This window comes from Lacerta agilis, chromosome 8 (assembly GCF_009819535.1).
Source record: "Lacerta agilis isolate rLacAgi1 chromosome 8, rLacAgi1.pri, whole genome shotgun sequence".
Taxonomy (NCBI): domain Eukaryota; kingdom Metazoa; phylum Chordata; class Lepidosauria; order Squamata; family Lacertidae; genus Lacerta; species Lacerta agilis.
Genome location: NC_046319.1, coordinates 9,864,910 through 9,892,345, shown reverse-complemented (window position 1 = coordinate 9,892,345; position 27,436 = coordinate 9,864,910). Strand labels below are relative to the sequence as shown.

At 48.2% G+C, this 27,436-nt stretch overlaps 2 protein-coding genes across 4 annotated transcripts; one reads left to right on the top strand and one right to left on the bottom strand.

Annotated features, from left to right (window-relative positions):
- Positions 1 to 676: 676 nt before the first annotated feature.
- On the top strand, positions 677 to 2,453 carry SVBP (small vasohibin binding protein). Its single transcript, XM_033159401.1, has 2 exons — positions 677 to 892; positions 2,068 to 2,453. Exons 1-2 carry the CDS (start codon positions 731 to 733, stop codon positions 2,152 to 2,154), a joined length of 249 nt encoding a protein of 82 aa, XP_033015292.1. The 5' UTR covers positions 677 to 730; the 3' UTR covers positions 2,155 to 2,453.
- Positions 2,454 to 4,265: 1,812 nt separating this feature from the next.
- TMEM269 (transmembrane protein 269) lies at positions 4,266 to 26,564 on the bottom strand. Of its 3 annotated transcripts, XM_033159399.1 has the most exons (8): positions 26,488 to 26,537; positions 20,602 to 20,660; positions 15,424 to 15,488; positions 13,617 to 13,764; positions 11,515 to 11,612; positions 8,423 to 8,566; positions 6,504 to 6,704; positions 4,266 to 5,296 (listed from the first exon to the last, which is right to left on the bottom strand). In XM_033159399.1, the coding sequence occupies exons 4-8, from the start codon at positions 13,664 to 13,666 to the stop codon at positions 5,187 to 5,189; spliced, it is 603 nt and encodes a 200-aa protein (XP_033015290.1). In that variant the 5' UTR covers positions 13,667 to 13,764; positions 15,424 to 15,488; positions 20,602 to 20,660; positions 26,488 to 26,537; the 3' UTR covers positions 4,266 to 5,186. The 3 variants fall into 3 exon arrangements, with proteins under 3 accessions (XP_033015290.1, XP_033015289.1, XP_033015291.1); XM_033159398.1 differs by lacking the exon at positions 15,424 to 15,488 and having other exon boundaries at positions 26,488 to 26,564; XM_033159400.1 differs by lacking the exons at positions 15,424 to 15,488; positions 20,602 to 20,660; positions 26,488 to 26,537 and adding an exon at positions 14,321 to 14,517.
- Positions 26,565 to 27,436: the final 872 nt, after the last annotated feature.

Here is a 27,436-nt window from a genome sequence, read left to right as displayed (position 1 = left end):
ATTTTTATTAAACTAAGCTCAAAAAGACTCACAATGAGAAACTCAGCAGCCTTTACCAGTTGTATTACCTACGTATTAATGCAAAAGGAACACAAGTAGATCACAGATCATAGATTCGTAAAGTTGGAAGGGACCAGGAGGATCATCTAGTCCGACCCTCTGCAATGCACGACCCAGAGATTAAACCCCCCTTTCAGGCAGTGTTAAACTAGCGGCTACTCCAATCTCTGCTGAATACAGTTCTCAAAAGAGGGATGGTTCCTGCCAAACGTCTAGTCGCAAGGAGTTCCACGGGACAGGACATTAAAGGCTTGGCCACTAGTGAAGGCCAACCGAATCTCGGCAACGGCATCCCTTTTTCTTTTGGGAGAAGGGGGGCACAACTAGGCTAAAATTAAGGATTTCTCCATGGAGATATCTCACCTCTAAACGTGAGATACAGTTAAGAATGCTTTTATCCAAAGCGAGCCCGGAAACGCCCGTTCCAAACTAATGGAATATGTAACTCTTCATATTCCTATCTCTGACATCACCGCAGCACCTGTCCTCGCGCATGCGTACAGTCCTCACGTATGAACGCCGCATCATAGAGACGAGGAGTGGGTGGAGCGGCTATCTCTCCAATCCCGTGCGAAGGTACGCTTCTTGTCCCGCCTCCACTACGCTCCTCCCCGACGCATGCGCCGTCCCTACCTCGGCCGCCATCTTCCTTCGCGGGAGGAGGAAGAAAATGGAGCCCGGCGGGGCCCGCCGCGAGAAGCTGCCGCCTCCTCCAATCCCGCTGCCGCAGCAGGGGACACCCCCCAAGGGCAAGGACGGTCCCAGCAGCCGCCTGGAGAAGGCCAAGCAGCGCGCGGCCCAGCAGGAGCTCAAGCAACGGCAACGGGCTGAGGTGGGCGGGGCCATGCTAATTTCGGTCGGCCGGTCTTCTCGGGCTTGCGCTGCTGTCGCGAGACATGACTGGCGGGAGGGAGGGGATCGCCTTCTTGAAGGCAAGATAGGGGTGTGTTCTCGCAAGATAGGACGCGTTCCGGGTCACTGGCGGAAATTCCGCCGGGTCTCCTTCAGTGAAGGGCGGCAATTGACCCGGGGAACTCCCTGCCACTATTGTTGTTGTTAATGCTTATTATTATCGGTTTGTATGGGGCTCTGGAGGAGAGGCAGGGTGGATTTGATTTAAATCACTAGTCGTTAAGACTTGATTTAAATCGTTTTTTGACAGAAAGACTCATTCTTGCTGGTGTAATCTTTAATATTTACAACCAGATGAATGTTTCATTTTTTGAATAATAAAGTTTCAGAGCAGTTTTTACTGTTACTGTTATATCAAAATTTACTGATTTGGTTATACTATTAGAAATACATAGACAGATAATTATGAAATTATTGTGAGGTTTAAAAAATTAACTGTTTATATTTGGACAACTTTTCTGCTGTACTTTATTGGAAGGAGGAAAATAATCATTTCCTTAACAATTTAAACGATTTATTTAACTGAAGCAGTAACATTATAGCATATGTATCCATGTTTGTTAACTGATGTGGTTAAACTAAAAAAACAAACAAAAAAAACCCTTAAGACTGAGTTTTAGCACAAAACAAATCCTTATTTCCTGATGAATAGCCTTTGGACTATAATGTAACCTAAATAGAAAACAATATTTAGAAATATTTTTCCTCCAAAAAGCATCTTATTTTAAAAATCCGATTTTAAAAAATCATTGATTTTTTTATCTACCCTGTGGACATGTTGTGCTCCTTTTGGGGTACTTTGAGCTTCTTTGGTCCCCACCCTGCACTCAGCTCTCACCTGTGGCTTCTAGAAGCTGTCAACATGCAACGGCAGCCTTCACCCTAGAAAACAGCTTTGGCTGGCTGCTCCTTCCAACCACCCCCAAAGAAAGTTTGTCGACCCCCGAATTAAGAATTGTGGCAGGGAGTTCAATAAGTAGCGAGGGCATCTGCAGTAGGAAGCTTGGCTGTGTTTTAAAATCGTTTGTATCTATTAATCTACTGCCCAAAGTCTTAAGTATTAAAACCGTAGAGCTGTCCTTGTTGGGCCTGCAGATCTACGCCCTCAACAGGGTGATGACTGAGCTGGAGCAGCAGCAGTTTGACGCCTTCTGCAAGCAGATGAAGGCTTCCAGCGACTGAGGACGTGAGCCGCACTCCAGACGGGCCGCTCGTTAACCTCGCACCCGTGGCATCCCTTGAAGACCAGCACTTTCCCACCCATGGCCACAGTCGGCGGCCAGGCAGAACTGCACACCCAGGAGCAGGGAGGAACAGCCAACCTCTGCTTCCAATGCCACATAGCTGACACTGCCTTACTGGAGCGTTCCCCTGCCAAACCTTCCTTGAGTGGAGTCCTCCCTTGAAAACTTGTGTCGTTTTTTTAAAAAATCCTATTTATTACTTTGGTTTGAGAAATAAAGTTGTGTTTTTTCAAAAAAATAAAGAAACACTTCGCTCTCTCTGTGATGCTTGATAAAAGTCATCTTTGAAAGAATGCTTCAAATCAATTCACTCAGAGGGGAAGATAAGCTAGTGGGCCTGTAATATCCTGGGTGCCCTTTGGATTCCCCCCCCCCCCAAAAAATACCCCAAGTCTTTCCAGTCCTCTTCCTGAAACCCTGGAGAGTCATTGCCAGTCAACAATACTAAGCTAGATGGAAAACTGGTCTGATTTTGGACAAAGCAACCCCCTATGTTCAAAACATACAGGTGTCAGGGGTGGAGCCCATGAGTTGTGAGCCACATGCTCACTGAGTATGTGGAGCCAAAGTTGAGAACAGTACTGTACTATCCTACTACCTTGTAAAGGTAAGGTTGGCTGACAGCAGCCCTCATTCAACCATAGAGCATATGAACAGTTGAGCAGGATATGAACCTGGGTTTCCCACGTCTCAGCCATTATTAGTACAGTAAGTTGGAAGTCAGGCGTTACTATAGGGAGCATACACTCAGTGGAACTCAGGCCATGATATCCATTCATAAAGCAGCTGACTTTCAGGAGCCATTTGCTTGCAGCCTTCACTAAGCTGGCTTCCTCTGGCTGCTTTTGACTGCAACTCCCAGCAGCCCCAGCCGACACAATTGATAAGATGTTGGGGCTGATGGAAGGTGGAGTCAAAAGCAGCCATAGGTTACATAGCCAAGGTGGTGTGTTACGGCTTTCAGAAGAGTCATTTGGTCTCAGTAGAAGCACCAGCCTTCCATTGCCAATAACCACAGCCTTGCAGTATGACATCAGGCAGGGGTCAGCAAACTTTTTCAGCAGGGGTCTGGTCCACTGTCCCTCAGACCTTGGTGGGGGGGCCAGACTATATTTTGAAAAAAAACAAACAAATTCCTATGCCCCACATATAACCCAGAGATGCATTTATTCTACTCATGTAAAAACACGCCGATTCCTGGACCGTCCGTGGGGCGGATTGAGAAGGCGATTGGGCCACATCCGGTCCACAGGCCTTAGGTTGCCTACCCCTGACAAGGAGAGTCCTGCTGGATCAGGCCAGTTGCTCTTCTGGTCCAGCACCCCATTCTTGCAATGACCACCAAGATGCTTGCAAGAAGTCCGCAAGCAGGACCCTTCATTAGGAAGAATCCAGAGCAGGTGGAACTTGTAATAGGCAAAGTGGGGCACTGTGTCATTCTTATCCCTGCTTGCTCCATGATTATGTAGCTAAAAATCTTCCAGCCATCCTGCTCCTTTAGTTCTTCCTGCACCCCATCCAGGCCTGCTGACCAATCCCTTCGTTCCTTTGTACCACTCAAATTATCCGTGATCTGAATGCTGCCATTGTGAATTGCCGCTGCACGCATTCTGGCTTTCCCTTTTTATTCATCTATTCAGACCAGCTCCAGAGACCAATTGTTAAATCCATACGAGATCTCTTGGTACCGAGGGCCTTCTCAGTAGTGGCGGCCACCTTGTAGAACGCCCTCCCATCAGATGTCAAGGAAATAAACAACTATCTGGCTTTTAGAAGACATCTGAAAGCAGCCCTGTTTAGGGAAGTTTTTAATGTTTGATCTTTTATCGTCTTTTTAATATTCTGTTGGGAGCCACCCAGAATAATAATAATTATCATCATCATCGGTTCCAGAAACGAGCTGGTTTCATTTTTTTCGCTTGATGCAGCTGGTGCCTCTTCTCTGGGAGACTACTCCATATGGGGGTCTCTCCCCACACCAAACTTTCCATTCCTCTTGCAGCTGTACTCCCCCAAAACCCCTTTTCAAACAATGCCAGATAGCAAAAACAGTGTTTTTCAGATTTATTTTTTTAAAAATGCCAAAACAAAAGAATTCATTTCAAACGTACATTTCTAGTAACACAAATCATCTCCCTTTCCATTATTATCTCCTGGGGGATGCGGGCAGGAAATAAGTTTTCCAAATATTTCAATAAAACAAAAACATTGACAATGCTCCCTGGCAGAAGTATTTGATACACCCAATCTTAGAATGGCAAATCTAGGATCCATACAGGTTAATTTGATGGGTTCAATTTATTTTTGACCGCCAAGCCTTTCAGGAGGTAAAGAGATTTATCGCCACCCCTTCCCCTAAGGGCCAGCTTTCACCCCACACAAAAGCAGTGATCCTGCGGTGTTTCATCAGCCCTCTCAACTTTTAAGTTTTCAAATCCAGCTAGTTTGTACATTGAAAATCCAGATGCTCTCTTTAAAGACGACTTTGTGGTGAGGCTGCAGGGACCTATGCTTGGATTTGTTGAAAAAGTAAGCCAGTGATAAGATTTGGAAGCCAAGTTCTTTAAAAACCACCCGTGAATAAAATTGTGGACTAAAAAAATAGAAATCTAAAAAAACTGAACTCATTGTAAATCTTTTTCTTTTTATATATACATATGTAAATAATCTGTATATTCATATCTACACCAAAAGTGGGGCTTGGGAGTGTTAGCAAGATCACCCACTGTGCTCCCCAGACGCCCAGCCTTTGCCGGGCAGAAATCTCCCCCACGGCAGAGACCTCACAGCTGTTCTGTTCCTAGTCAGGACAGTGGAAACGTTTCCAGGAAGTTTTTAAGCAATGCGTGGATATTAACGATGGGTAGGCTGGTCTTTAGGGTCCTGCAGGTGGTGGCCCCACTGGGCACGTGCCCCACAGTGAGGTGGGAAAGCTGCTGTCCGTCCACGCATGACGCCACACAAACAAGGTTAGACTCTGTGGCTCCACAGAGCAGTTGGGAAGAAGATATACGACGAAGACCAAAGCAGGTAGTATAGCGAGGCAAAGTAGGTGGCAGAGAACATCACCATCAAGATCCCTGCAATGCCAGAGAAGAGAGATTTCACAGAATTGTAAAGTTGGAAGGGACTCCCAGGGCTCATCTAGTCCAACCCCAAGCAACGAAGGAATATTCAGCATGCAATTCTGTTTCCGCAAGAATGAGAAATGCATGTTTGGCTTTAAAATTTCATTTGTTCTGATAGGATTTTTTTAGACTACAGGCGAAACTCGAAAAATTAGAATATCATGGAAAAGTCCATTTATGTAAGCAATTGTTTTCATAAGCTACTGGAGTTTAATATATAAGATAGACTCATGACATGCAAAGCGAGATACGTCAAACCTTTGCTTGTTATAATTTTGATGATTATGGCGTGCAGCTGATGAAAACCCCAAAGTTGAAATTGTTAATTTGGGGTTCTCATCAGCTGTACTCCATAATCATCACAATTATAACAAATAAAGGCTTGACATATCTCGCTTTGCATGTCATGAGTCTATCGCATATATTAGTTTCACCTTTTAAATTGAATTACTGAAAGAAATGAACCTTTCCACGATATTCTAATTTTTCGGGTTTCACCTGTATTTGCCGCCAACGGTTCCCACCAGGACTTTTAACAATAAGCATGTAGATTGAAGCCATACATGATTTAAAATAAATAACCAAAGAAAGCATGCCAATAGCTTGCGGTTGTTGGACAAAGGCTTTCCAGGCTACCAGCATGCAAGTTAATCTAGAAGCAGGGAAAATTTATTTGTACTGTACAGTCAAACCTCGGTTCCCAAACGGCTCCGTTTTTGAACGTTTTGCCTCGAAACCCCAGAAGTAAATGCTCCGGTTTTTTAACGTTTTTCGGAAGCTGAACCTCTGACGCGGCTTCCGCTTGAGTGTGGGAAGCTCTTGCAACCGATCGGAAGCCACGCCTTGAGCTCCCGGAACGGATTTCGTTGGACAACCGAGGTTTGACTGTATAAAGATTGCAGGTTCTCCATAATTTTCAGGCTGAACTGAATCATGGAATCGCAGAATTGTCGAGTCATCGAGCCCAAACCCCTTAGCAAGGACCACAGCTAAGATAACATTTTGCTGTGACCTGATGACATTTCTGCACAAACCCATCATAGAAATGTTTATTATCTTTAGACAGATGGATAGCTGGAGAGAGAGAGATCACAGCATGAGGGTCTGCCCTGGGTACCCTCATTATTTGAGCTGAAGGGGCCCGCTGCTCTGCACTCACCTCCTGCGAAGACGGCCTTCTTCCAGGGCTGAGACTCCAGCACTTTGTCGTGAGGGTAGAAGCCCTGGTCTACCATGAACAGGATCATCACCATGGCGATGATGCGCATCACCAGCAGGTTGCCTCCCGTCAAGAGGTAGGTGGCTGCCAGCACAGATGCTCCGTACGGGCAGGGCAGACCCCGGTACATGAACGGCATCCCTAGGGAGATGCGAGAGGAGGGAGGTGGTGAGTTAACTCAGAGCGAACTGTTCCTGTGGATGCGCCAAAGCAGAAACATGCAAAACTAATGTGCAGAGGAACAAAATAAAGATTGGTTAAAGGTAAAGGGACCCCTGACTGTTAAGTCCAGTCGTGGACGACTCTGGGGTTGCGGCGCTCATCTCACTTTACTGGCCGAGGGAGCCGGCGTACAGCTTCCGGGTCATGTGACCAGCATGACTAAGCCACTTCTGGCGAACCAGAGCAGCGCATGGAAACACTGTTTACTTTCCCGCCGGAGTGGTACCTATTTATCTACTTGCACTTTGCTTTCAAACTGCTAGGTTGGCAGGAGCAGGGACCAAGCAACGGGAGCTCACCCCGTCACGACCTTCTGATTGGCAAGCCCTAGGCTCTGTGGTTTAGACCACGTCGAACGACATCTTTAAGGTAGATTTTAAAAAATTGGTTTTGCGACGGAAATATCGGGATTAGAGAAAGGTCTATTAAAAAATAAAGACAAATTACTTTCCAGAATGTACAGGCTATTGTTGTTAGACTGGGAAATAAAAGAAGTAGTAGTTGTGGTGCAATGGGCAAAGGACTTTGGATATAACCAGTGCCGGATTTACGTATAAGCTAAACAAGCTATAGGTTAGGGCCCCACTCTCTTGGGCCCCCCCCAAAAATTTTTTTTAACAAAAACAAATGGATGTACATTTCCAAAATATAAGATAAAAAACAAATGAAATGGCTTTAGATACCGATTAGGTCCATAAATTACCTTTTAGCATATATTCAACACAAAAACAGTGAAAATTTGTTGTTGACAAAGGACAGCTGGACATATAAAGGGCCCCATTACCTTCAGTAGCTTAGGGCCTCATCAAACCTAAATCCGGCCCTGGATATAACATACAGATGGCGGAATGGGAAAATTTATGGAGAAGGGAACTGAAATTTACGGCTTGTTTTACTGTAAAAGAAATTTTTATGAAGATGCTATACAGATGGTACATCACTCCTAACAAATTGGCCAAAATGTACAAAACCAACTCAGATTTATGTTGGAGGTGCAGAGAGTTAGAGGGAACAATGTACCACATGTGGTGGGGGTTGCAAAAAATAAATAAAGAGCTTTTGGGAACTTATATATAATGAATTAAAAAAAAACTGTTTCAAACAAAGTTTATCAAAAAGCCCGAAGCCTTCCTCTTAAGGATTATGGCACCAGACATTCCTAGAGAGAAAACAAAATAGGAAATTCTTTCCAGTAGCACCTTAGAGACCAACTGAGTTTGTTCTTGGTATGAGCTTTCGTGTGCATGCACACTTCTTCAGATACACACTTCTTCAGATACACAGAAAGCGCATACCAAGCTCATACCAAGCACACGAAAGCTCATACCAAGAACAAACTCAGTTGGTCTCTAAGGTGCTACTGGAAAGAATTTCCTATTTTGTTTCGACTATGGCAGACCAACACGGCTACCCACCTGTAACTAGAGAGAAAAGGAATATATATTTTTTGTACGCAACAGCAGCAGCAGCAGCAGCAGCAGCAGCGAGGATGCTGATTGCCAAGGGGTGGAAAGGAGATAAAATCCCATCAAATGAGGAGTGGCAAGTTAAAAGTGCTTGAATATATGGAACTAGCGAATATGACTCCTGCAGCCAAACTTAATGGGGCCATGTTATCGCCACGGCTGTGGACTCACCACTAGAGAAGAAACACAGGCGCGTGAACACAGCCAAGACGTACACGATCACCAGAAGCCCGTCGAGGATCCCGTGTGCTTGCAGGAGAAGGGCGGTGGCCAGCCCAAATGAAGTGAAATCAGCAAAATCATCCAGCTTGGCACCTACGGAATGTCAAAGACAGGTGCCAGTTAGCCCTGGGCAAGATGAGACAAGATGAGCACCCTGCAGAGGCCGAAATATGTGGTGACGTTTCCCCATTATGGCCCCCTGGAAGGCATCAAACTCCAAGGTTTAATCTATTACGAGAGCCGTTGTGACGTGGTGGTTAGGCTGCTGGATTAGGACCTGGGTGGATCAAGGTTCAAAAACCCCCATGCGGCCATAAAGGTAACTGGGGGGCCAGTTCCTGTGTCTCAGACTAACCCACCTTGCAAGGTTGTTGGGAGGATAAAATGGGGAAGCTAGGATATAAATGTACTGAATAACAATAAATAAATATTGGTGCCCCTCCCCCTTCCAAAAAAAGTCCCAGGGAAAGGGTACCAGAATAATTAAAAAATAAAGTTATATATCTAGAAAATGCATAAAGACACCAGCCCAAAATAAAGAGCACAGTATCGGAAGGGGAAACTGAGCGGGCCTGAGAGTGATGGCTGTCTCCCCACTTGTGATCCTAGCAACTGGTATGCAAAGGCATACTGCCTTCGACAGGGCAGTGTATTTATTTCTTTAAGGAATTTGTGTTTTCCTTTCTGTGCCTCAAAGTGGCTTACAGTAAATAATAATAGTAAGAATAATAATACCGTATTTTTCGCTCCATAGGACGCACCGGACCATAGGGCGCACCTCATTTTTAGAGGAGGAAACAAGGGGAAAAAAATATTTTTCTGGTTTTCCTCCTCTAAAAGCCCTGGGTTTGTGTGTGTGTGTGTGTGTGTGTGTGTGTGTGTGTGTTTTTGAGGATCAGCTAAAAGTTTTGCAGCTTTTTTGCAAGGGGAAAAGCCCTGGCTTTTTTGAGGACTAGCTAAAAGTTTTGCAGCTGTTTTTGCAAAGGCAAAGGGCCTTTTTAAAAAAAGGATTAGCTAAAGGTTTTGCAGCTTTTTTTTGCAAAGGGGGAAAAGCAAAGCTCCTTTTGCAAAGGGGGAAAAGCAAAGAGGAAAAGCCCCATTTTTATGGGGTTTAACTCACATTTCTGAAAAATCTTAAGGGAGCTGTTTCTACTGTTTCCAGTCAGATAATCTAATCAGCCAGTCACATGTCCTGGGGAAACAAACAACCTCCCTCTGCAGCACATTCAACAAAGGAGGGCGTGGCAAGAGGGTGGGGCTGAAAGGGAGCCGGGACTCTTATCTCTCTCCCGATCTCTTGCTGATCAGCTGCTGAGCGGGGTCCTTTCAACACTCCCTTTTCTCTTTGTAAAATAAAAAGCACAATCTGCTTTTGGCCCCTGGACAATTCAGCTCCAGGGACCACCATTCGCTCCATAAGACGCACAGATATTTTCACTTACTTTTTAGGAGGAAAAAAGTGCGTCTTATGGAGCGAAAAATACGGTAATCCCTAAAACATACAATGCAGTGGTACCTTGGTTCTCAAATGCCTTGGTGCTCAAACAACTTGGAACCCAGTTTGCAAAGTGTTCAGGTTTGCAAACCTTTTTCAGATGTTAAACATGCTCTGTTTTGAGTGTTGCGCTTCCAATTTGAGTACCACACTTCCGATTTGAGTGTTACGCTGAGGTCTGTCTGTTTTTGCTATTTAATTTGTGTTTTTGTTTTTGCGGCTCTTTTTGTTCTGTTTTTGTGACTGTGTGAAACCTAGTTCAGCTACTGACCGATTTGACTGTACATTGTTTATTGCTTTCATTTTATGGATCAATGTTCTTGTTAAACTCATGTTAAATTGCTGTTTAAGGGGTTGTTTTTAAAAGTCTGGAACGGATGAATCCATTTTGCATTCCTTTCTATAGGAAAGCGTGCCTTGGTTTTGGAACGCTTTGGTTTTGGAACGGACTTTCGGAATGGATTAAGTTTGAGAACCAAGTTACCACTGTATACTATATTTAAAAACTAGCTCAAAACATCAGAAACCTATTTATTTATTTCATAAAAGTTACATGCTGCTTGATTGCTGAAACAAAGCAAAATCTCAAAGCACTTTGCAAGAAGAATAAAAAGATGACACGATCAGTATAAAGAAAACAAAAACCCAACAGTATGAAAGGTTCAAAATATAATTGCAATAACTGATAAGCTAAAAGCCAGATTAAAAGACACCCCAACTTTCTAAATGTCTGGGTGAGAGGTAAAGGTAAAGGGACCCCTGACCATTAGGTCCAGTCGTGTCCAACTCTGGGGTTGCGGTGCTCATCTCGCATTACTGGTCGAGGGAGCCGGCGTACAGCTTCCGGGTCATGTGGCCAGCATGACTAAGCCGCTTCTGGCAAACCAGAGCAGTGCACGGAAATGCCGTTTACCTTCCCGCCGGAGCGGTACCTATTTATCCACTTGCACTTTGACGTGCTTTCGAACTGCTAGGTTGGCAGGAGCAGGAACCAAACAACGGGAGCTCACCCTGTTGCAGGGATTCGAACCGCCGACCTTCTGATTGACAAGCCCTAGGCTCTGTGGTTTAACCCACAGCGCCATCCACGTCCTAAATGTCTGGGTAGGCTTGGCTAAACAGAAACGTTTTAAGCAGGCACCACAAGGCCTGACGTCAAGAGGCAGGGAGTTCCAAAGTAAACTAGAAGATGGATATCTTATGGAACGAGTGATATGCGGCACCTGTAACAGCCCCAGTGGAGACGTTAAAACAGCATTCACGGTGCAAAAGCTTTCTGCAGTGAGACTTGTTTTGACCTGGCACCCAAAACTTAGCAAGGAGAGTGCCTGTCTGATTTATTGCCGGTGGAGAGCAGCCATCGCTAGCTTTCTCCTCCTTGGTGGAATTTCTCTAATCCTCTTTTTTGCTGCATCTTGTGCGAGCGAATTCCATCCTGCCTAACTATCTGATCCGATGAGATCTTCCGGATGAGCACTCGTGAGCTTGCCAAGCGACGCAGGTCAAAGGCCGACGCGTGGAGGCTTCACAAGGAGGAGGTACTTACCCAGCGCAGAACAAGCATTCAGCTGCCTGGCAACGGCGCCGTCCGCAAGGTCAAGCAGAAATCCGATCAGGACCAGCCAGCATGCATAATTATATTGTCTGGTTGAGGGGGGGGGGGAGAAAGAGACAGGAGAGTCCTGTTATGCATTGCCACGGCTGCCCTGCTGAGCGCCCTCAATTTTCCCAAAGCCACCAAGCGAGGCAAGGAGCGGTCGGTCAAGCACATGAGGAGGGGATCAGGGCCTATAACAGTGTCTTCGACCCTGGCCCCACCTCCTGCGCATGACCCTGTGTGGATGAAGGGAGACCCTCCAAATGTCCCTATTTTCCAAGGGACAGTCCCAGATTGACAGAAGCCGTCCTGGTTTCTGATTTGACCCTGGAATGTCCCGCTTTTCCCTATTTAAATCGGGAAAATGTTGCAGGGTATGGGGTTGTGTGACCCCCCACAGCTAAGGAGATAAGTAACTATAAAATGTTTAGGTGATATCTGTATAGGGAGGTTTTTAAATGTTGAAAGCTTTGTTTGTATGTTTTTTATATATGTTGGAAGTGTTATAAGAATTTAAGGTCTCAAGTATATAAATTGAATGTTCATAAATTTACAAGGCAGACACATACGTAAGTATATAAACCACGTGTCTGGAATAGTACAGGAGAGCAATCCTGAAGCCATTTTGATTCTCACAAATTGACCTCAAATATTTCTCTGCAAGGAGGAAGGAAATGGGAAAGTCTCTCCATTGTCTTGGGACTACAACTCCCATGATCCCTAGCTAACAGGACCAGTGGTCAGCGATGATGGGAACTGTCTTTTGCTTACCTGTCTTAAGGGCACATTTGTGTGCGAATAGGGTGAGCCTGTGATCTGGATTCAGGAATTAACGTATTTACCATCACAAAAGAATGGCCAAGCTGCCCAGGTAAAGCAATTAGTGACCACTGTCAGGTATCCTGGCAGACAGGATTTCTGGTGTAGACAGCCTCCTTCTGTGATGTATGCATGTTTTGGGGTGGTGGTCTTCAGCTCAGGGGTGGAGCAAGGGGGGGCGGTCGGCCCCAGGTTCCAGGGGAGGAGGGTGACACTTTGGCCGGCCTCGCCCTACCCTGCCGGTGGGCCCCGGACAGGCCGTGGGCCGGAGCGGGCTCGCCCCGCAGCCTGCTCTCAACCCTGCTCAGCGGCATGTGAGCAGGCTGTGGAGCGAGCCCGCTCCAGCCCACGGCCCACTTGCGGCCTGCCCGGAGCCACCGCTATGGCGCGGCACGCATGCGCAGTGCATTGTACACGCACGCCAACGCTGGGTCCCCGGGTTTGCCGCCCCGGGTGACTGAGTGGCTCGGTATGTGCCTGCTTGAGCTACAGGGTGGGCAATTTCAAAAGTCTCTAGAAGGGCTTGCACACCATTGTTCTGGGTTCTTCCTCCCTCCTGCGTGGGGTGAGTGAGGACGCTGTTGCAACAGTTGAATAAAGATCAGGCTTACTAGCTGCTTTGCTTCTCAATATTATCTGGTTGGCCTCTGTTATTTTCTCCTACAGATAGGGAACCCACTTAAGGACTCTATGTGGGCTCTTGGATACCCCACAGGGGAAAAGGGAGCAGGTTTTTCCTTATAAGAGGTCTCCCAGAGTGGCTGGGGCAACCCAGTCAGATGAGTGGGCTGTTGTTGTTGTTGTTGTTGTTGTTGTTGTTGTTGTTGTACAATAAAGGTAAAGGGACCCCTGACCATTAGGTCCAGTCGTGTCCAACTCTGGGGTTGCGGCGCTCATCTCGCGTTACTGGCCGAGGGAGCCGGCCTACAGCTTCCGGGTCATGTGGCCAGCATGACTAAGCCGCTTCTGGCGAACCAGAGCAGCGCACGGAAACACCATTTACCTTCCCGCCAGAGTGGTACCTATTTATCTTCTTGCACTTTGTTGTGCTTTCAAACTGCTAGGTGGGCAGGATCAGGGACCGAGCAACGGGAGCTCACCCCGTTGCGGGGATTCGAACCGCCGACCTTCTGATCGGCAAGCCCTAGGCTCTGTGGTTTAGCCCACAGTGCCATAGACACCCCTATTTTCACTGGAGAAATGTTGGAGGGCGCGCTCATGGTCTGGCTTACCCATTCAGACTGCAAAGGACAGATGAGAGGCCCATCACCAGGTTGGCCATAGAGATGGAGTTGGCGACATTCCGGCGCAGGAACTCCAGAGCCTGCGCCCGTCCGGCCTGATCGCTCAGGAACAGCTTCTTGGTGTGTTGGAATATACCTGGAAGGCGGAAGAGGAAGGCGGCAGAGGAAGCTGTGAGCAAGAAAGGGGGAGATCGCGGCAGAGATGTCCCCTATGTGCTGAGCATACATCCCCGAAGTGCAGGCATTAAAATTGGGTCCATTAAAATTCCACCCCGTATGCCCTCCACCAATCCCTTAAGGGGAATGTTGGGAACTGGCCAATGGGAGCTGAGGGGAGGGGCGACCGGGCTGTTCCCTCCCTGCGAGAAGTGAGGTTACAGGGAACCAGGCAGAGGGCCTTCTCAGTGGTGGCGCCCTCCTTGTGGATCGCCCTCTCACCAGATGTCAAGGAAATAAACAACTATCTGACTTTTAGAAAATATCAGAAGGCAGTCCTATACCGGGAGGTTTTTAATGTTTGATGTTTTATTCTGTTTTTAGTGTCTTGTTGGGAGCTGCCCAGAGTGGCTGGGGAAACCCAGTCAGATGGACAGGTTATAAATAAATTATTATTATTATTATTATTATTATTATTATTATTATTATTATTATTATACGATTTGCTAAATTTTAAGAGGGAGAGGGAGATCCACCTGGACTTTAAGGTTAATGCTTTGTTCTCAGTTTGAAAGGGAGATTTTCGGTAAGCCCCAAAAGGCAGAAGGAGAAAAGTCAATGGGTGTTTGGCTCCTGCCACTGGGCAGCCTCCAAACCACTGGCCATTTGGAGGGTGGTTGATGATCGCAGCAGCACCCCCTGGTGTCGGCTCCCATGAGTGCATGAGAAGAGCCTGCTGGATCAGGCCAGTGGGTAAACAGAATCCGAGCACCAGAGCCCTCTTCCCTCTTGCAATTTGTCTAATATTTTTAAAGCCCTCTATGTCGGGGCAATCGCTGGCTCCTGCGGGAACAAATTCCGTTGATTAACATGCACTGTTAAGGCATGCTCAACCTCCCTCCATGGCTGCATCTCTCCTGGCCGATGCCACCCATGCGAGATCGGGCATGCATTAAGATGTGCTCCCCCCCCATGCTTTGGGGTGAGGGAACCCATAAGTACAGCCTGCCAATAACTTGGTACAGCTTTAGGGTATACCTCACCTCCCTAACTGCTGGGCCAGGTGAGCCTTTAGCCTTAACCCTGGTTAGCAAACATCGTGCCAGTGAATCTTGCTTCCTGGGTGCATCTACTGCTGCCCAACCCAGGGAAGCCTTTAAAAGCCCGCAGTGGCAAGGTGCTTTGCAGAAGTGCAAAACCATGCAGGCAAAATCTGGAAGTGGGATCCCCCCCCCGCCCCCCCAAAAAAGGTGCCAGGCTGGCTTTATACCAAACACAGTAAGAAGCATTTTAAGTTTTGCAGAAGATGAGATATCAGCACAGAAGGAAGCGAACACCAGCCCACATGCAAAGGCATAGCTCAGCCCATCCCGTTAGCTTTCGTCTCCCAGCGCTGTGACGATCCCATTACGTTTCTTAAAAGCATCTTGTTCTTAGTGATGCTTCTCTTCTCGTTCTTCCCCCACCCAATTTTAAACATAAAGACCAGCCCCGCTCACAATTCATTTTAAAAAAACAAAAACAAAAAACAGCAAACTAACAGCCTTACTCGCTAACACTAAAAATAGATTATAGTTTATCATAACCCCAAGGGGGAAAGGTCTACTCTTGAGAAAGTGTGAGAAGGGTCATGTCCTACTAGCACGTTTTGCACCCTGCCCTTGTCGCGTTTCCAAATCCCGGAAAGTTCGCAAGATTCTTCATCTGAAAGAAAACAGCAGATCAGAGCAACCCCGAAAAAATAAATTTAAAAAAAATCACCCAGGAATGTGAAACCTAGGTTCACGCACACACACACACACAGGCACACACACAACTGCTTGAGCCCATCCCTCTGCCACCTCTGGGCACCCACCAAACCGCCATGATCAAAAAGCACCGGTTGGAATCACAGAATGGTAGAGTTGGAGGGACGCCAGTGGGCATCTAGCCCAACCCCTGAAAAGATACCCTCTCTCCAAACTCTACCGAATGCAAAAAACCTGGAAATGCATTTTGCTCATTCAAGAGCTGTACCGATTGTTGGGGCAGCAATTGTGTGTGTGCTTAAGTTCACAACTACCTCATTCTTTCTCCCCTTCCTTTCTTCCAAAACCAACAGTTCAGACTCTTGAATAACAGTGACTGATCGGTATAGAGCCCGCCATCCAAAACGAGGATGGTTTTTTTTTAGTGACGGACTCTAGATCGAGTGTACTCTTCCTCACTTGAGAGTACTACCCAGCAGTAACCAGATTGGTGTTCCCACCGAAGTGGCTGATTTCTATACAGTGGGTACCTTGGTTCTCAAACGCCTTGGTTCCCAAACGCCGAAAACCCGGAAGTAAGTGTTCCGGTTTCCAAACGTTTTTCGGAAGCTGCACCTCCGATGCGGCTCTTGGCTATTGTTTCTGGGGCACCTGCACCAATCAGAAGCTACGCCTTGGTTTTCGAACATTTCGGAAGTCAAGCGGACTTTCTTTTGCGTTTTTGTTTTTGAGGCTTTTTCGGTTCATTTGTTTTTGTGACTGTGTGGAACCCAGTTCAATACTGTCTTGTTTATTTTATAGTACAGTACATTGATTATTGCTTTCATTTTATGGAACCATGGTCTCGTTAGATAGTAGAATTCATGTTAAATGGCTGTTTTAGGGGTTGTTTTTAAAAAGTCTGGACCGGATCAATCCATTTTGCATTACTTTCTATGGGAAAGCAAGCCTTGGTTTTGGAACGCTTTGGCTTTGGAACGGATTAAGTTTGAGAACCAAGGCACCACTGTATTTACATCACACAGCTGAAAACATTTTCAAGCACACTTTCCTGGCTTCGGAACTTGCAAGTCCTTGCATTTTGAACTTGGGGAGAATTACTGAGTCAACCGCCCCAGCCAGGGACGGATGACAGCGACCATTTTCGCACCATCACTGGGAGAGAGTCGGTGTCCCCAAAAATCTGTGCCTTGCCCCCGAACAACAAGGCAGGCCACAGGAATTTTACCCGAGACCAGAGGACTTTGTGCCTCCACAGTTAAGAGATGAGAGGTATCAGTTCCACGCAGAGATTTATCGGCTGCAGATAAAACTCAAGAGCTGGCAGCTTGAAGACATACCTGTGGCTCCCATTTGCAATGTCCCCAGCCCCGGTTTCACTGGATAACAAACAACGCAGCAGACAATTAATAAACCCTGTTTGTGTCATACCCGTAATTCTGGATTCTCCCCCATCTCTCCGCAGACTGAAAGTTTTTGGCAAAAGGAGCAGAAATCTGCTCTTGAATGTGGATGGAAAGCAGACCAGTGAGGGCCAGGGGGGGGCCTTCGCTGCTTCTGGGACTTGGCTGCAAATATGGGGCAGTCCTTGTAGGCAGCTCATGGGTGGCAGCGGATGCAGAAGGTGGCAGGTGCCAAAGGAGAGGGTGCTGGGAAGGACATCAGTGTTACAACATGCCCGCTTCTCCTAATGCCCATCCCATAATAGTTTGCAAGGGTTGGCCTGGTCTCTGCGGCAATCACAACCAGCTGCCTTTCCCAGGTATCGACTGGCACAGCTTCGGGATCTTGAGCAGGCATTGGTGGACTACAACTCCCATCATCCCTGACAACTGGCCAGGCAGATGGGATTTGTAGTCCAGCAACACCTGGACTTTATGTAAAGGGTGCTACTGTGCAGTGCTCTGTAAAAATAGAGTCCACAATTTTTGAGGCAGGCAAGGGGACATTCCCAGACCTCCTTGCAGATGCTGCTCAGGATTGCACCAGAGACATTCTGCATTCCAAGCAGGTACTCTGCCACTGGGCTAAAGCCCTTTCCTTTCCCTCTGTTTGGCACAAGGCCCTGGCTCAGTGCTCGGCATGCAGAAGTTCCCAGCTTCCGTTCCCCAGCAGCATCTCCAGCCTGAAACTGCTGGAGAGCTTCTTGCCAGTCAGTGTAGACAATACTAGCCTAGATGGGCCAAGGCTCTGACTCAGTCTAAGGCAGCATCATGCCACATGTGAGTCTGACTCGGCCACTGGATGATCTGAAGGCTGACCTTGAGAGACGAAAGCAAGGCAAGCGGGGGAATCCTTTGACATTGCCCAGATGAATAGAATAGTTTGTGTAGTTCATGGTCACAATTAGGGTTGTCAGCAGCATCCCAAACCCTGAGATTTCAGGGCCCAAACCTGAGACATAGCGACATCCCCTGGTGATATCACAGGAGAGGGGCATCCCCCTGGAGACGGAGGTTAATTGGGACAGGGGAGGGCAGTGATGTCACAGGGCCAGGCCCGAGAGACAGAGGTTAATTGGGAGAGGACATGGGCAGACACACACACACACACACATCCCTGCCCAAATATCTATGCTATAATTTGTAACCAGCTCCTGCTGGGCTGAAGCTTGCAGGCTGCATAAACAGCCTTCTTAATATATTCAAATGTATTAGTAAGCCTCTCACACCCACCTGGAGATTTCAAGCCCTGCACCTGCCACCTGGAGGGGGCTAGGCATCCCTGGAGGCTTCAGGTCAGACGTGGAGGTCTGGCAACGCTTAGTATCGATCTCTTGTTTCCTCGCCATAAGATCGCTCCCCAAATTCCGCTGGCATCCCACCTCCCAAACAGACACAGCATCCTGCCTTCCTTTAAACCTTGCAGTCCAGTCTTCCCCAATGCCCTCCAAGTGTTTTGGACCACAGTTCAAATGCCCCCTTCCCCAAATGCTTCACCATTCTGCTTATTTATAACTGCACTGGAGCAAACTGAAAAAAGCAAAAATCCACCCACATGCAATTATTATTATTATTATTATTATTATTATTATTATTATTATTATTATACACAACCTCAGCCAAACCAGGTCACACCAGGCGTGAATTCTGCAGGAGCTCTAGGATTTTCCCAAGCAACAAATATATAAGTGTAGCCAGTTTCCCTCGGCAAACTGGATCCCAACTTGTGCCATTTGAGGCAGGTTTCTGTACTTATACTATGCATATGGGGCTGATGGCCGTTGGAAGTAATGAAAGAGTCGTAGAAAATAATCATATTTAAGTCAGTTCGGATTTGTCGAAGCTCAGAAGAACGGGTTGTGCCCGGGATTAGAGGGCTCCGTGGAAAACCCCCAAGGACAGAGCGGAAGGGAGAGGAACCAGAGAGGAACGGTTGTTTCACAGGTATCTGCAACCATTTGACCCTTCTGCCTTCTTGGGAATGCGGGGAGACACCCAAAACAGATTGGCTATAAACAGTATCCGCAACAAACTTATGGCACCGACCTTTGATACTGGCATCTAAAGGGTGTTGATTTTTTTTGAGGACATATGGGAGTCATAAATATATTTAAATGGGCCCAAGTCAGCTGTGTCTGTTAACTTCAATGGGTCTGCTCTGAGTAGGGCTAGCACTGGACGCAACCTAATATCCTGGAGATTTCACTTTCTTTCTCTCTTTTTTTAGTTTTTTATTTATACTTTTCAAATTTATACATTTCATTAGTTTTACAATCAATTTAACATTTCAAAATTTGACTTCCTCCCCCCCCTTTCTGCAATTCCTTAAATTTATTTTTTAATACCGTCTGCATATATCCAAGTTCATTTAACTTGCTCATTTTAATTATCTACTTTAAATACATACTCTTATAAAACTGCAAGTCATTACAATAATCCTGCTAATGTTTACAATTTATATGTAAATATTCAATAAACCATTTCTATCCTTTTATTAAAAAGTTGGTTATCTTGATTTCTTATTCTTCTGGTAAGTTTTGCCATTTCTGTATATTCCATAGGTTTTTGTATCCATTCTTCCTTTACTGGGACTTCTGCTTCTTTCCACTTTGGGTCAAGTAGCATTCTTGCTGCTGTAGTAGTATACATAAATTTCTATACAATTTAGGTAGTTCTATCTCGTTTTCAGGCCAAGGGAGCCGGTGTTTGTCCACAGACAGCTGAGTCATGTGGTCAGCAGGACTAAACCGCTTCTGGCACAACAGGACACTGTGATGGAAACCAGAGTGCATGGAAACGCCGTTTACCTTCCCGCCACAGCAGTACCTATTTATCTACTTGCACTGGCGTGCTTTCGAACTGCTAGGTTGGCAGGAGCTGGGACCGAGCAACGGGAGCTCACCCCGTCGTGGGGATTCGAACTGCCAACCTTCCGATCGGCAAGCCCAAGAGGCTCAGGTGGTTTAGACCACAGCGCCACTAGTGTGTCAGCTGCAGTGTGTAGGTGTGTCACACAAAGGCACCCCGCTTTCTTCCCAGGGCTGGAAAGGGGTTAGCTTAACTTCCGGTTTGCTAGCAAAACTGAATTACTTCGTCGCGAAATGATGCCTGTCTAAAAGGTGTGTCACCAACGTGAAAAGTTTGGAGGGCTCTGATCTAGGCCAGCCCCCTGCCATGCAGGATCCCTTTACAGGGATTGAGCCTGCAACCTTGGGTGTTCTCAGCGCCATGCTCTAACCAACTGAGCTATCAAGACGCAGCCCGAACGCTGAAATCAGCTGAGCACAGTTTGCGAGGCTGTCTTCTAACACAGTGCGTGTGTTTCATGTGTCAAAGGCCAGGGTAAAGCGGTGCAGTCTTCAGCATAAGAGGCTGTGCGACAAAGGTGTCAGAAGCGCCTCCGTGGCGAAGGCATTCCTCGGCACAGGGGCTGCCAGAACAATTCAAATCAAGTCAGAAGACTACGTTTTTTGAAATAACATTTGGAATTTTCCTTCCTCTCTGGTTCCCAAGCAGGGGGTGGGGGTGGGGGGTGGGGCAAGGTTATTCCACCCATCAAAAACCATCCACGAGTAAGAAACAGCCCAGGAAGAGTGAGTGGGAAACTGAGCTATATTTGAGACTCACCAGAAGGGGGAGACACCATCCACATCTTTGCTGGATTTCAAGAGGACGCTTCACTCTAACTGCAGAGGAGACAAAGGATGTTTAGAGGTTTACAGGGAGTCACTAGCCAGGTTTTCAGGCAGTGGGAACACCATACACTTAAAACAGACCTCCCCCAAAAATAATATTGCAGCATTGTGAAGGGTAAACTACAGTCCACGTGATTCTTTTTGTTAAAGGTGCTGGAGAATGTAACTCTGCAAAGGAAAAACTACAGGTGCCAAGTTCCATTTTGTTAAGGGTGCTGGGAACTGTAGCTCTGCAGGGAATGAACTACAGTTCCCAGAATTGGTTTTGGGTGTGTGGCTATAATAAACATATGCAGTCTTAGATTTCAGATGACAAACTTCAGCCAAGCAACAGGCAGGGGGAAATAAAATATCCAGGGAAAGTTTGTGTATATTATTTAACCATGAATGAGATTCACCACCTACAATTTGGAGAACTTCAGAAAAAAAGGGCAACCCAGAATAATCACAGCTTTAACCAGGGTTGGGGGAATCAAAAAAAGCTAGGCTTGAGTGTTGCAGGTCAATTATTAGTCCAATTCTAATCTAATCTATTCTATGAATCGTAGAATTGGAAGGGAGTTTGTAGCTAATTCCTCTGCAATGCTCAAGGAAGGAGAGCTCTTACTGCCAGAAAGTTCTTCCTGATGTTTAGTCACAATCTCCTTCCTTGATGTTCCTTTTTAACGGTGAAAAGGAATGTTTTTGATGTTCCTTTTGAACCAGGCCTTTGGTCGACCTGATCAACATGCGATACCCTTCTAAAATGTGGCTCTTTTTGGGGGGAGGGGTGTTATTGGGTTATGGTTTTTATATGTTGTGATCTTTTCTGTGAACCGCCCTAAGACCTCCAGGTAAAGGACGGTATGTAAATTCAATAAAGAAATAAAATAACAAATAAAGGCTATTTTTCAGCTGGAACTAACAGGAACTCAGTTCTCAAAGGGGGGGTGCCATTGCCATTCTAAGAGAACAAGGGCGGTGTTCATGGAGAGTTCTGGCACTTCTTTTTCTAGAAAAATAGCCCTGTTTAAATCCATCGGTTTGGATTTATTCCTAATTGCCTGCATAATCCTGGCAGAATAGAAAATCCATTTAAAAGGCGTCCGCTGGATCTCTGTTGGCAGAGCATTGCACCAGACTGGGTCAATGACACGAAAGGCTCAGTTTGCTGTTAAGGTAAAGGTAAAGGGACCCCTGACCATGAGGTCCAGTCGTGTCCGACTCTGGGGTTGCGGCGCTCATCTCACGTTACTGGCCGAGGGAGCCGGCGTACAGCTTCCGGGTCATGTGGCCAACATGACAAAGCCGCTTCTGGCGAACCAGAGCAGCGCACGGAAATGCCGATTACCTTCCCGCCGGAGCGGTACCTATTTATCTACTTGCACTCTGACGTGCTTTCGAACTGCTAGGCGGGCAGGAGCTGGGACCGAGCAATGGGAGCTCACCCCGTCACGGGGATTCGAACCGCTGACCTTCTGATAAGCAAGCCCTAGGCTCTGTGGTTTAACCCACAGCGCCACCCGCGTTTGCTGTTTGCTCTTTGCTGTTAGCTGTTTGCTATGAGCTGGCTCCATTAATCACAGTGGGTGTACTCTGAGTTGAATGCAGCCCAGGGTCTTAGACCCCGTCCTCAAGAAGGCAAAAGCATCTCCACCCCCATCATTCAGCCCGGACACTGAGATCCAGCGCCGAGGGCCTTCTGTCGGTTCCCTCACTGCGAGAAGCAAAACTACAGGGAACCAGGCAGAGGGCCTTCTCGGTAGTGGCGCCCGCCCTGTGGAACGCCCTCCCATCACAGGTCAGGGAAATAAACAACTACCTGACATTCAGAAAAAACCTGAAGGCAGCCCTTTTTAGGGAAGTTTTTAATGTTTGATATTTTTGTATTTGATTTCTGTTGGAAGCCGCCCAGAGTGGCTGGGGAAATCCAGCCAGATGGGCGGGGTACAAATAATAAATATTATTATTATTTATCAGACTGGGGTGTGTGTGTGTGTTTGTTTGAGAGATGTGTTCCTCTTGAGAGAGAAATCACACACACACAAACACACACCTTCCCAGGACCAAAGTCTTCGCAGCTGACGCATCTGAAGTCACATGGCACTGGGGCAGAGGCCATGGAGTGCAGAGAGATGGCAAGGAGCCAAGGCCATTCAGCACCCCCGCCAAAAGCTTCCCGACCCAGTGACCCTCTCCCATACACATATCACGTTTCCGAAACCCCACCTCATTTCATCGGGCGTGCCGTCTGGAGGTTGCAGAGTGCAACCGTCTGTGCCAGCTGAGTTACACTGGAGAGAGAACATGCGCACAGCATCCCATTCGGGGGGAGGAGGCAAGATTCAGGAAATGTGGGCGGCAAAGGGAGGAAGCGAGAAGGGACAGGCTGTTCTGAACTCCTTGTCCTAACATCCAAAGTCCTCCTGCCCTGTTCTCCGATTAGGAAAGAGGGCTGGGTTAAGCTGTTCCTCTTTTCTGCCCATCCCTGGAATGTAACAACATAAGAAGAGCCCTTGTGGATCAGGACGGTGGCGCATCCGATCCAGAATCCTGTTCCCACAGGGGCCAAGCAGATGCCCCCAAGGGGAGTCAGCCAGCAGGATTCGAACACAAGACCAACTCTCCCTTCCTGCGGTTTCCAGCAACTGGCATTCAGAAGCATTGCTACTTCCAACTGTGGAGGCAAAGTAGAGCCACCCTCTCCTCCTTGTCTAATCCTCTTTTAAAGCCATCCAAATTGGTAACCATGACTGCTTCCTGTGGCAGGGAGTTCCGTAGTTTAACTATGCACTGCCTGAAGAAGGACTTTCCTGAATCTTCCAACCCTCGGCTTAGTTGGATGTCTATGAGTTCTAGTGTTATGAGAAAGGGAGGACAGATTTCTTCTATTTGCTTTCTCTATGCAATGCATAAAAGGGACGTGGGTGGCGCTGTGGTCTAAACCACAGAGCCTAGGGCTTGCTTATCAGAAGGTCAGCGGTTCGAATCCCCGCAACGGGGTGAGCTCCCATTGCTCGGTCCCTGCTCCTGCCAACCTAGTAGTTTGGAAGCACATCAAAGTGCAAGTAGATAAATAGGTACTGCTCTGGCGGGAAGATAAATGGCGTTTCTGTGTGCTGCTATGGTTTCGCCAGAAGCGGCTTAGTCCTGCTGGCCACAAGACCCGGAAAAACTGTCTGTGGACAAACGTCGCCTCCCTCGGCCAGTAAAGCAAGACGAGCGCCGCAACCCCAGAGTCGTTTGCGACTGGACTTAACTGTCAGGGGTCCTTTACCTTTACCTTTTACGCAATGCATAGTTTTATAAATATCTATCATGCCACATCTTCCTGACCTAAAAAGTCCCAAACACTGCCATTTTTCTTTGCAAGTTGTCACTCGATCCTCTCGGTCATTTTAGTAAACCTTTTCCAATGCTGTATAAACACACCCCAGGTAGAGACCCCAGTCCCTTTTGCAACACTTCACAATGCTGCCTTCTAGCACAGGGACATAGGAAGCTGTCTTACACAGAGCCAGACCCTTGCTTGGTCCATCAAGCTCAGTATTGTCTGCACTGACTTGCAGCAGCTTCTCTGGGGTTTCAGGCGCCGGGTCTTTTGCGGCTCTACCTGGAGATGCCGGGGCTATTGAGCCGTAAGATTCTAGTCCTCATGGTTCTAAGCAAAGAGCTGATTTTAAAACGCCAGAGGACGGCCTCTTCTATGTCTGGGTTTTTCATTTGGAGATGCCTGGGATCGAACCCGGGCCCTTCTGCATGCCAAGCAGGTGCCCTGCCACCGAGCTACAGCTCCCTCTCGCAGCAGGTCAGAAAGAAACCATTTTCGCACATCACCACCTCACTGGAGGTGTTGGGGGAAATTGAACCTGGAGCTTTCTGCCTCCCTCGCAAAGGTATAGACCCTCCCTTAGGTGCACAGATGCACTTGACAGCACCCCACTATGGTATTTCCTTCCTCTCACCTGTCACCCAAGCTCCTTGTAGCTCCATATTCTGTATCACTCCTGCACAACCACCATTACCCACAGGCTCCTTATGTCTCCAAACTAGACCATCACTTGCCATTACTGCCCTCGGCTACCTCCATTACAACGCTGCCTCCTTCTAATGCAGGGATGGCTCTCCAGATATTACCCAGCATTATCCTTGCTGATCATTGGCCAGTTTAGCTGCTGAGGATGATGGGATTTGGAGTCCGGCAACAGGGCACAAGGGCATCGCATCAGCCAGCAGAAGCCTGGATGCCCCACGGCAACTCACCCCACCTTTAAAAGATTATTCCAGGCTAGAAGCCATTAGAAACTCTGCCCCCACCTAAGGGTGTCCTTCTCCTCAGCACCATCACCCTATCGCCATGGCAACGGGAAAATGCCACTAACCACAATGGCCAGGCTCCTCCTACCTGTTTGTGGTCTCCGAATGATACCAAGTGGGGAGAGTTTTGCTCTCGCACTCGGGTCCTGCTTTTGGGTTTCCCAGAAGAGGCATCGGGGCTGGCTGCTGTGAGAGAAAGATGCCGGGCCCAGTTCTGGCCTGATCCCAGCAGCCAGGCTCTCCTGATGTTTGTTAGTGGGCTTTTTTAGAGAAAGGCAGGCCTCTCTCCCAGCTCCCAATTTCATCTCAGGGTGTCAAAGCACAGGAAGACCAAAGCAGCCCTGTTTGATCAGCCTTAGCATCCTGCATGTTCACTGTTGTCCAATGGGAATCCCTCACGAGAAAGCAAGAGCCCACCCCCTCCAACCTCTCCCAGCTGTTGTTGTTGTTCAGTCGTTCCGTCGTGTCCAACTCTTCGTGACCCCATGGACCAGAGCACGCCAGGCACGCCTATCCTTCACTGCCTCTCGCAGTATCCTTCACTGCCTCTCCCAGCACTTGACACTAAAAGGTAGACTGCCTCTGCAGCTGGAGGCTTCAATTGGCGATCCCACCCAACCGCCCTTAACAAAAGGGGTTCTTCTGAGTTGCAGAGGGGTCCGCAACAGCCTAATGGAAGACGGCTTCTGAGCAGGTGCAAAGTGCCCTTTCTGACTCTCTCTTTCCTGATGGGGGGGCCGCACTGGCAGCAACATTCTTCTTCCCTCTCTCCCTCCTCCAGGAGATTTGGAGGCGCGTGAGCGGGGGGGGGGGCCTCTCACGGCGATGCCCAACTAAGGTGGCGCAGATATCCCGCGAATATAGCACTCCTTGCGGGAGGGGGGCGGGCAGATGACTGCCGCCACTGCTGCTACTCTCCGGGGCGCTTCTGGGGGCAGCCTCCGTCCCCCCCTCCCCGTTGCATCCAGGGGGTGTGTGTATCACCGTAAGGAGGACGTGCGCCACCCAGCAGGCCAGGACTGGAGCTACGACGCGTCTCTCCAAAAGCGCCCAGCGCTGTGCCCAAGGCGCACGGAGCCACGCGTCACCGCGCGTGCCTTGCGCCCATCCCCAGGAGACGATTCCCTGCGGGATTTATGTAAGGGCCGTAGCTCAGTAGCAGAGCTTCTGCCTTGCTTGCCGAAGGTCCCGGGTTCAATCCCCGCTGCCATCTCCAGACGGGAGGGACAGATTCCTGCCTGAAATCCTGGACAGCTACTGTAGAGTCTGTATAGACAATACTGAGCTAGCTGTACAAGGGTCTGACAGCTATTCTGCGTGTTCTCCTCTCGCTCGGACACACACAGAATCCTAGTCGAGTTAGAAGGCACCCGAGAGGGTCATCTAGTCCAACCCCCCTGCCACGCAGGAATCTTTTGCCCAATGTGGGGCTCGAACGCACGACCCGGAGATTAAGTGTCTCCTGCTTTAGCGACTGAGCTTCTGAGTCAAGGGATCGAAGCTCCGGCGCGCACTCACTCACCAACTGGAATCCGGTGCGACGCCACTTTCACCCTCTCCGAGAGCTGCTGATGCGGTCCAACGCTGCGGCTGCCGCTTATATGATGCGCAGCTCTCCCCCCCCCCTTCCCCGCCCCCGCCTTCCCCAGACCCAGAAAAATTCCACAGGAAGGGGCGTGGCTAGGGTAAGCACCCTTTCACACACACCCTCGTCTGTCTCCCTAGCCGCTGGACAGCACCCCGAGAGTCCCATGGCCGCGCCGCCACCTGTCCCTCCGGGCTCCGGGCGCCTTGCAAGCGGAGACGGAGGGAGACGCGGGGGGGGGGGGGGAGGAAGGATTAAAGAAAGAAAGATCCCTCGCCCAAGTGCCCTGGTCCACTTCCTCCATTTGCATACTATGCAGATGAGTTGTTGATGCCGTTAATCACGTGGAACACGCACACCCCTTTCGTAAGCGCTGCAGCTTGGAAAGGAAAAGAAGGCGAGCTGCGTTTGTTTGTTTGGTTCGTTGGTTGGTTGGTTTTTCCACGGGCGTGGAAGCCCCCAAAGGACTGCAAGGAACATCGAGCCGGTTCTATGCTGGTCAGGAGCCGGAGGATGCCGGCCCACCCCCCTGCACGCCTTCCCGGGAGTAATGCTCTCCCCACCACCCACCTTGTGAGCGCCTCCCTGCGTGCGTAATCTCCAGACAGTGCCCCTCAGATGGTGGGAGCTATGGGAGCCGTAGTCCGCGTGGCTGACGAAGGCTGAGCTGCACGGTCGACTTATTTGGCTCTCCCCCCCCCCTCCCAGCCCAACAGCGCTGCCGCTTAAAAAAAATAAAAATCTGGACAAGGAAGTCCCTGACAATAATTCTCGGTTCCGCTGGTTGCCTAAGGCTTCATTACTATGCAGAGCAGATCGATCCAAATGACCAGATCTAAGTTAGCTTCCATTCCTGGACCACAGGGGGTTAGACTAGATAACTTCA

Excerpts from the sequence above, each read along its gene's own strand:
- SVBP (XM_033159401.1), top strand. The coding sequence starts at position 731 with ATGGAGCCCGGCGGGGCCCGCCGCGAGAAGCTGCCGCCTCCTCCAATC. Across the intron at positions 893-2,067 it reads AGCAACGGCAACGGGCTGAG|ATCTACGCCCTCAACAGGGT; the intron begins GTGGGCGGGGCC and ends TTGGGCCTGCAG.
- TMEM269 (XM_033159398.1), bottom strand. The coding sequence starts at position 20,626 with ATGTGGATGGTGTCTCCCCCTTCTG. Across the intron at positions 11,613-13,616 it reads GTCCTTTGCAGTCTGAATGG|ACAATATAATTATGCATGCT; the intron begins GTAAGCCAGACC and ends CCCCTCAACCAG. Across the intron at positions 6,705-8,422 it reads CCTGTGTTTCTTCTCTAGTG|GGATGCCGTTCATGTACCGG; the intron begins GTGAGTCCACAG and ends GCATCTCCCTAG.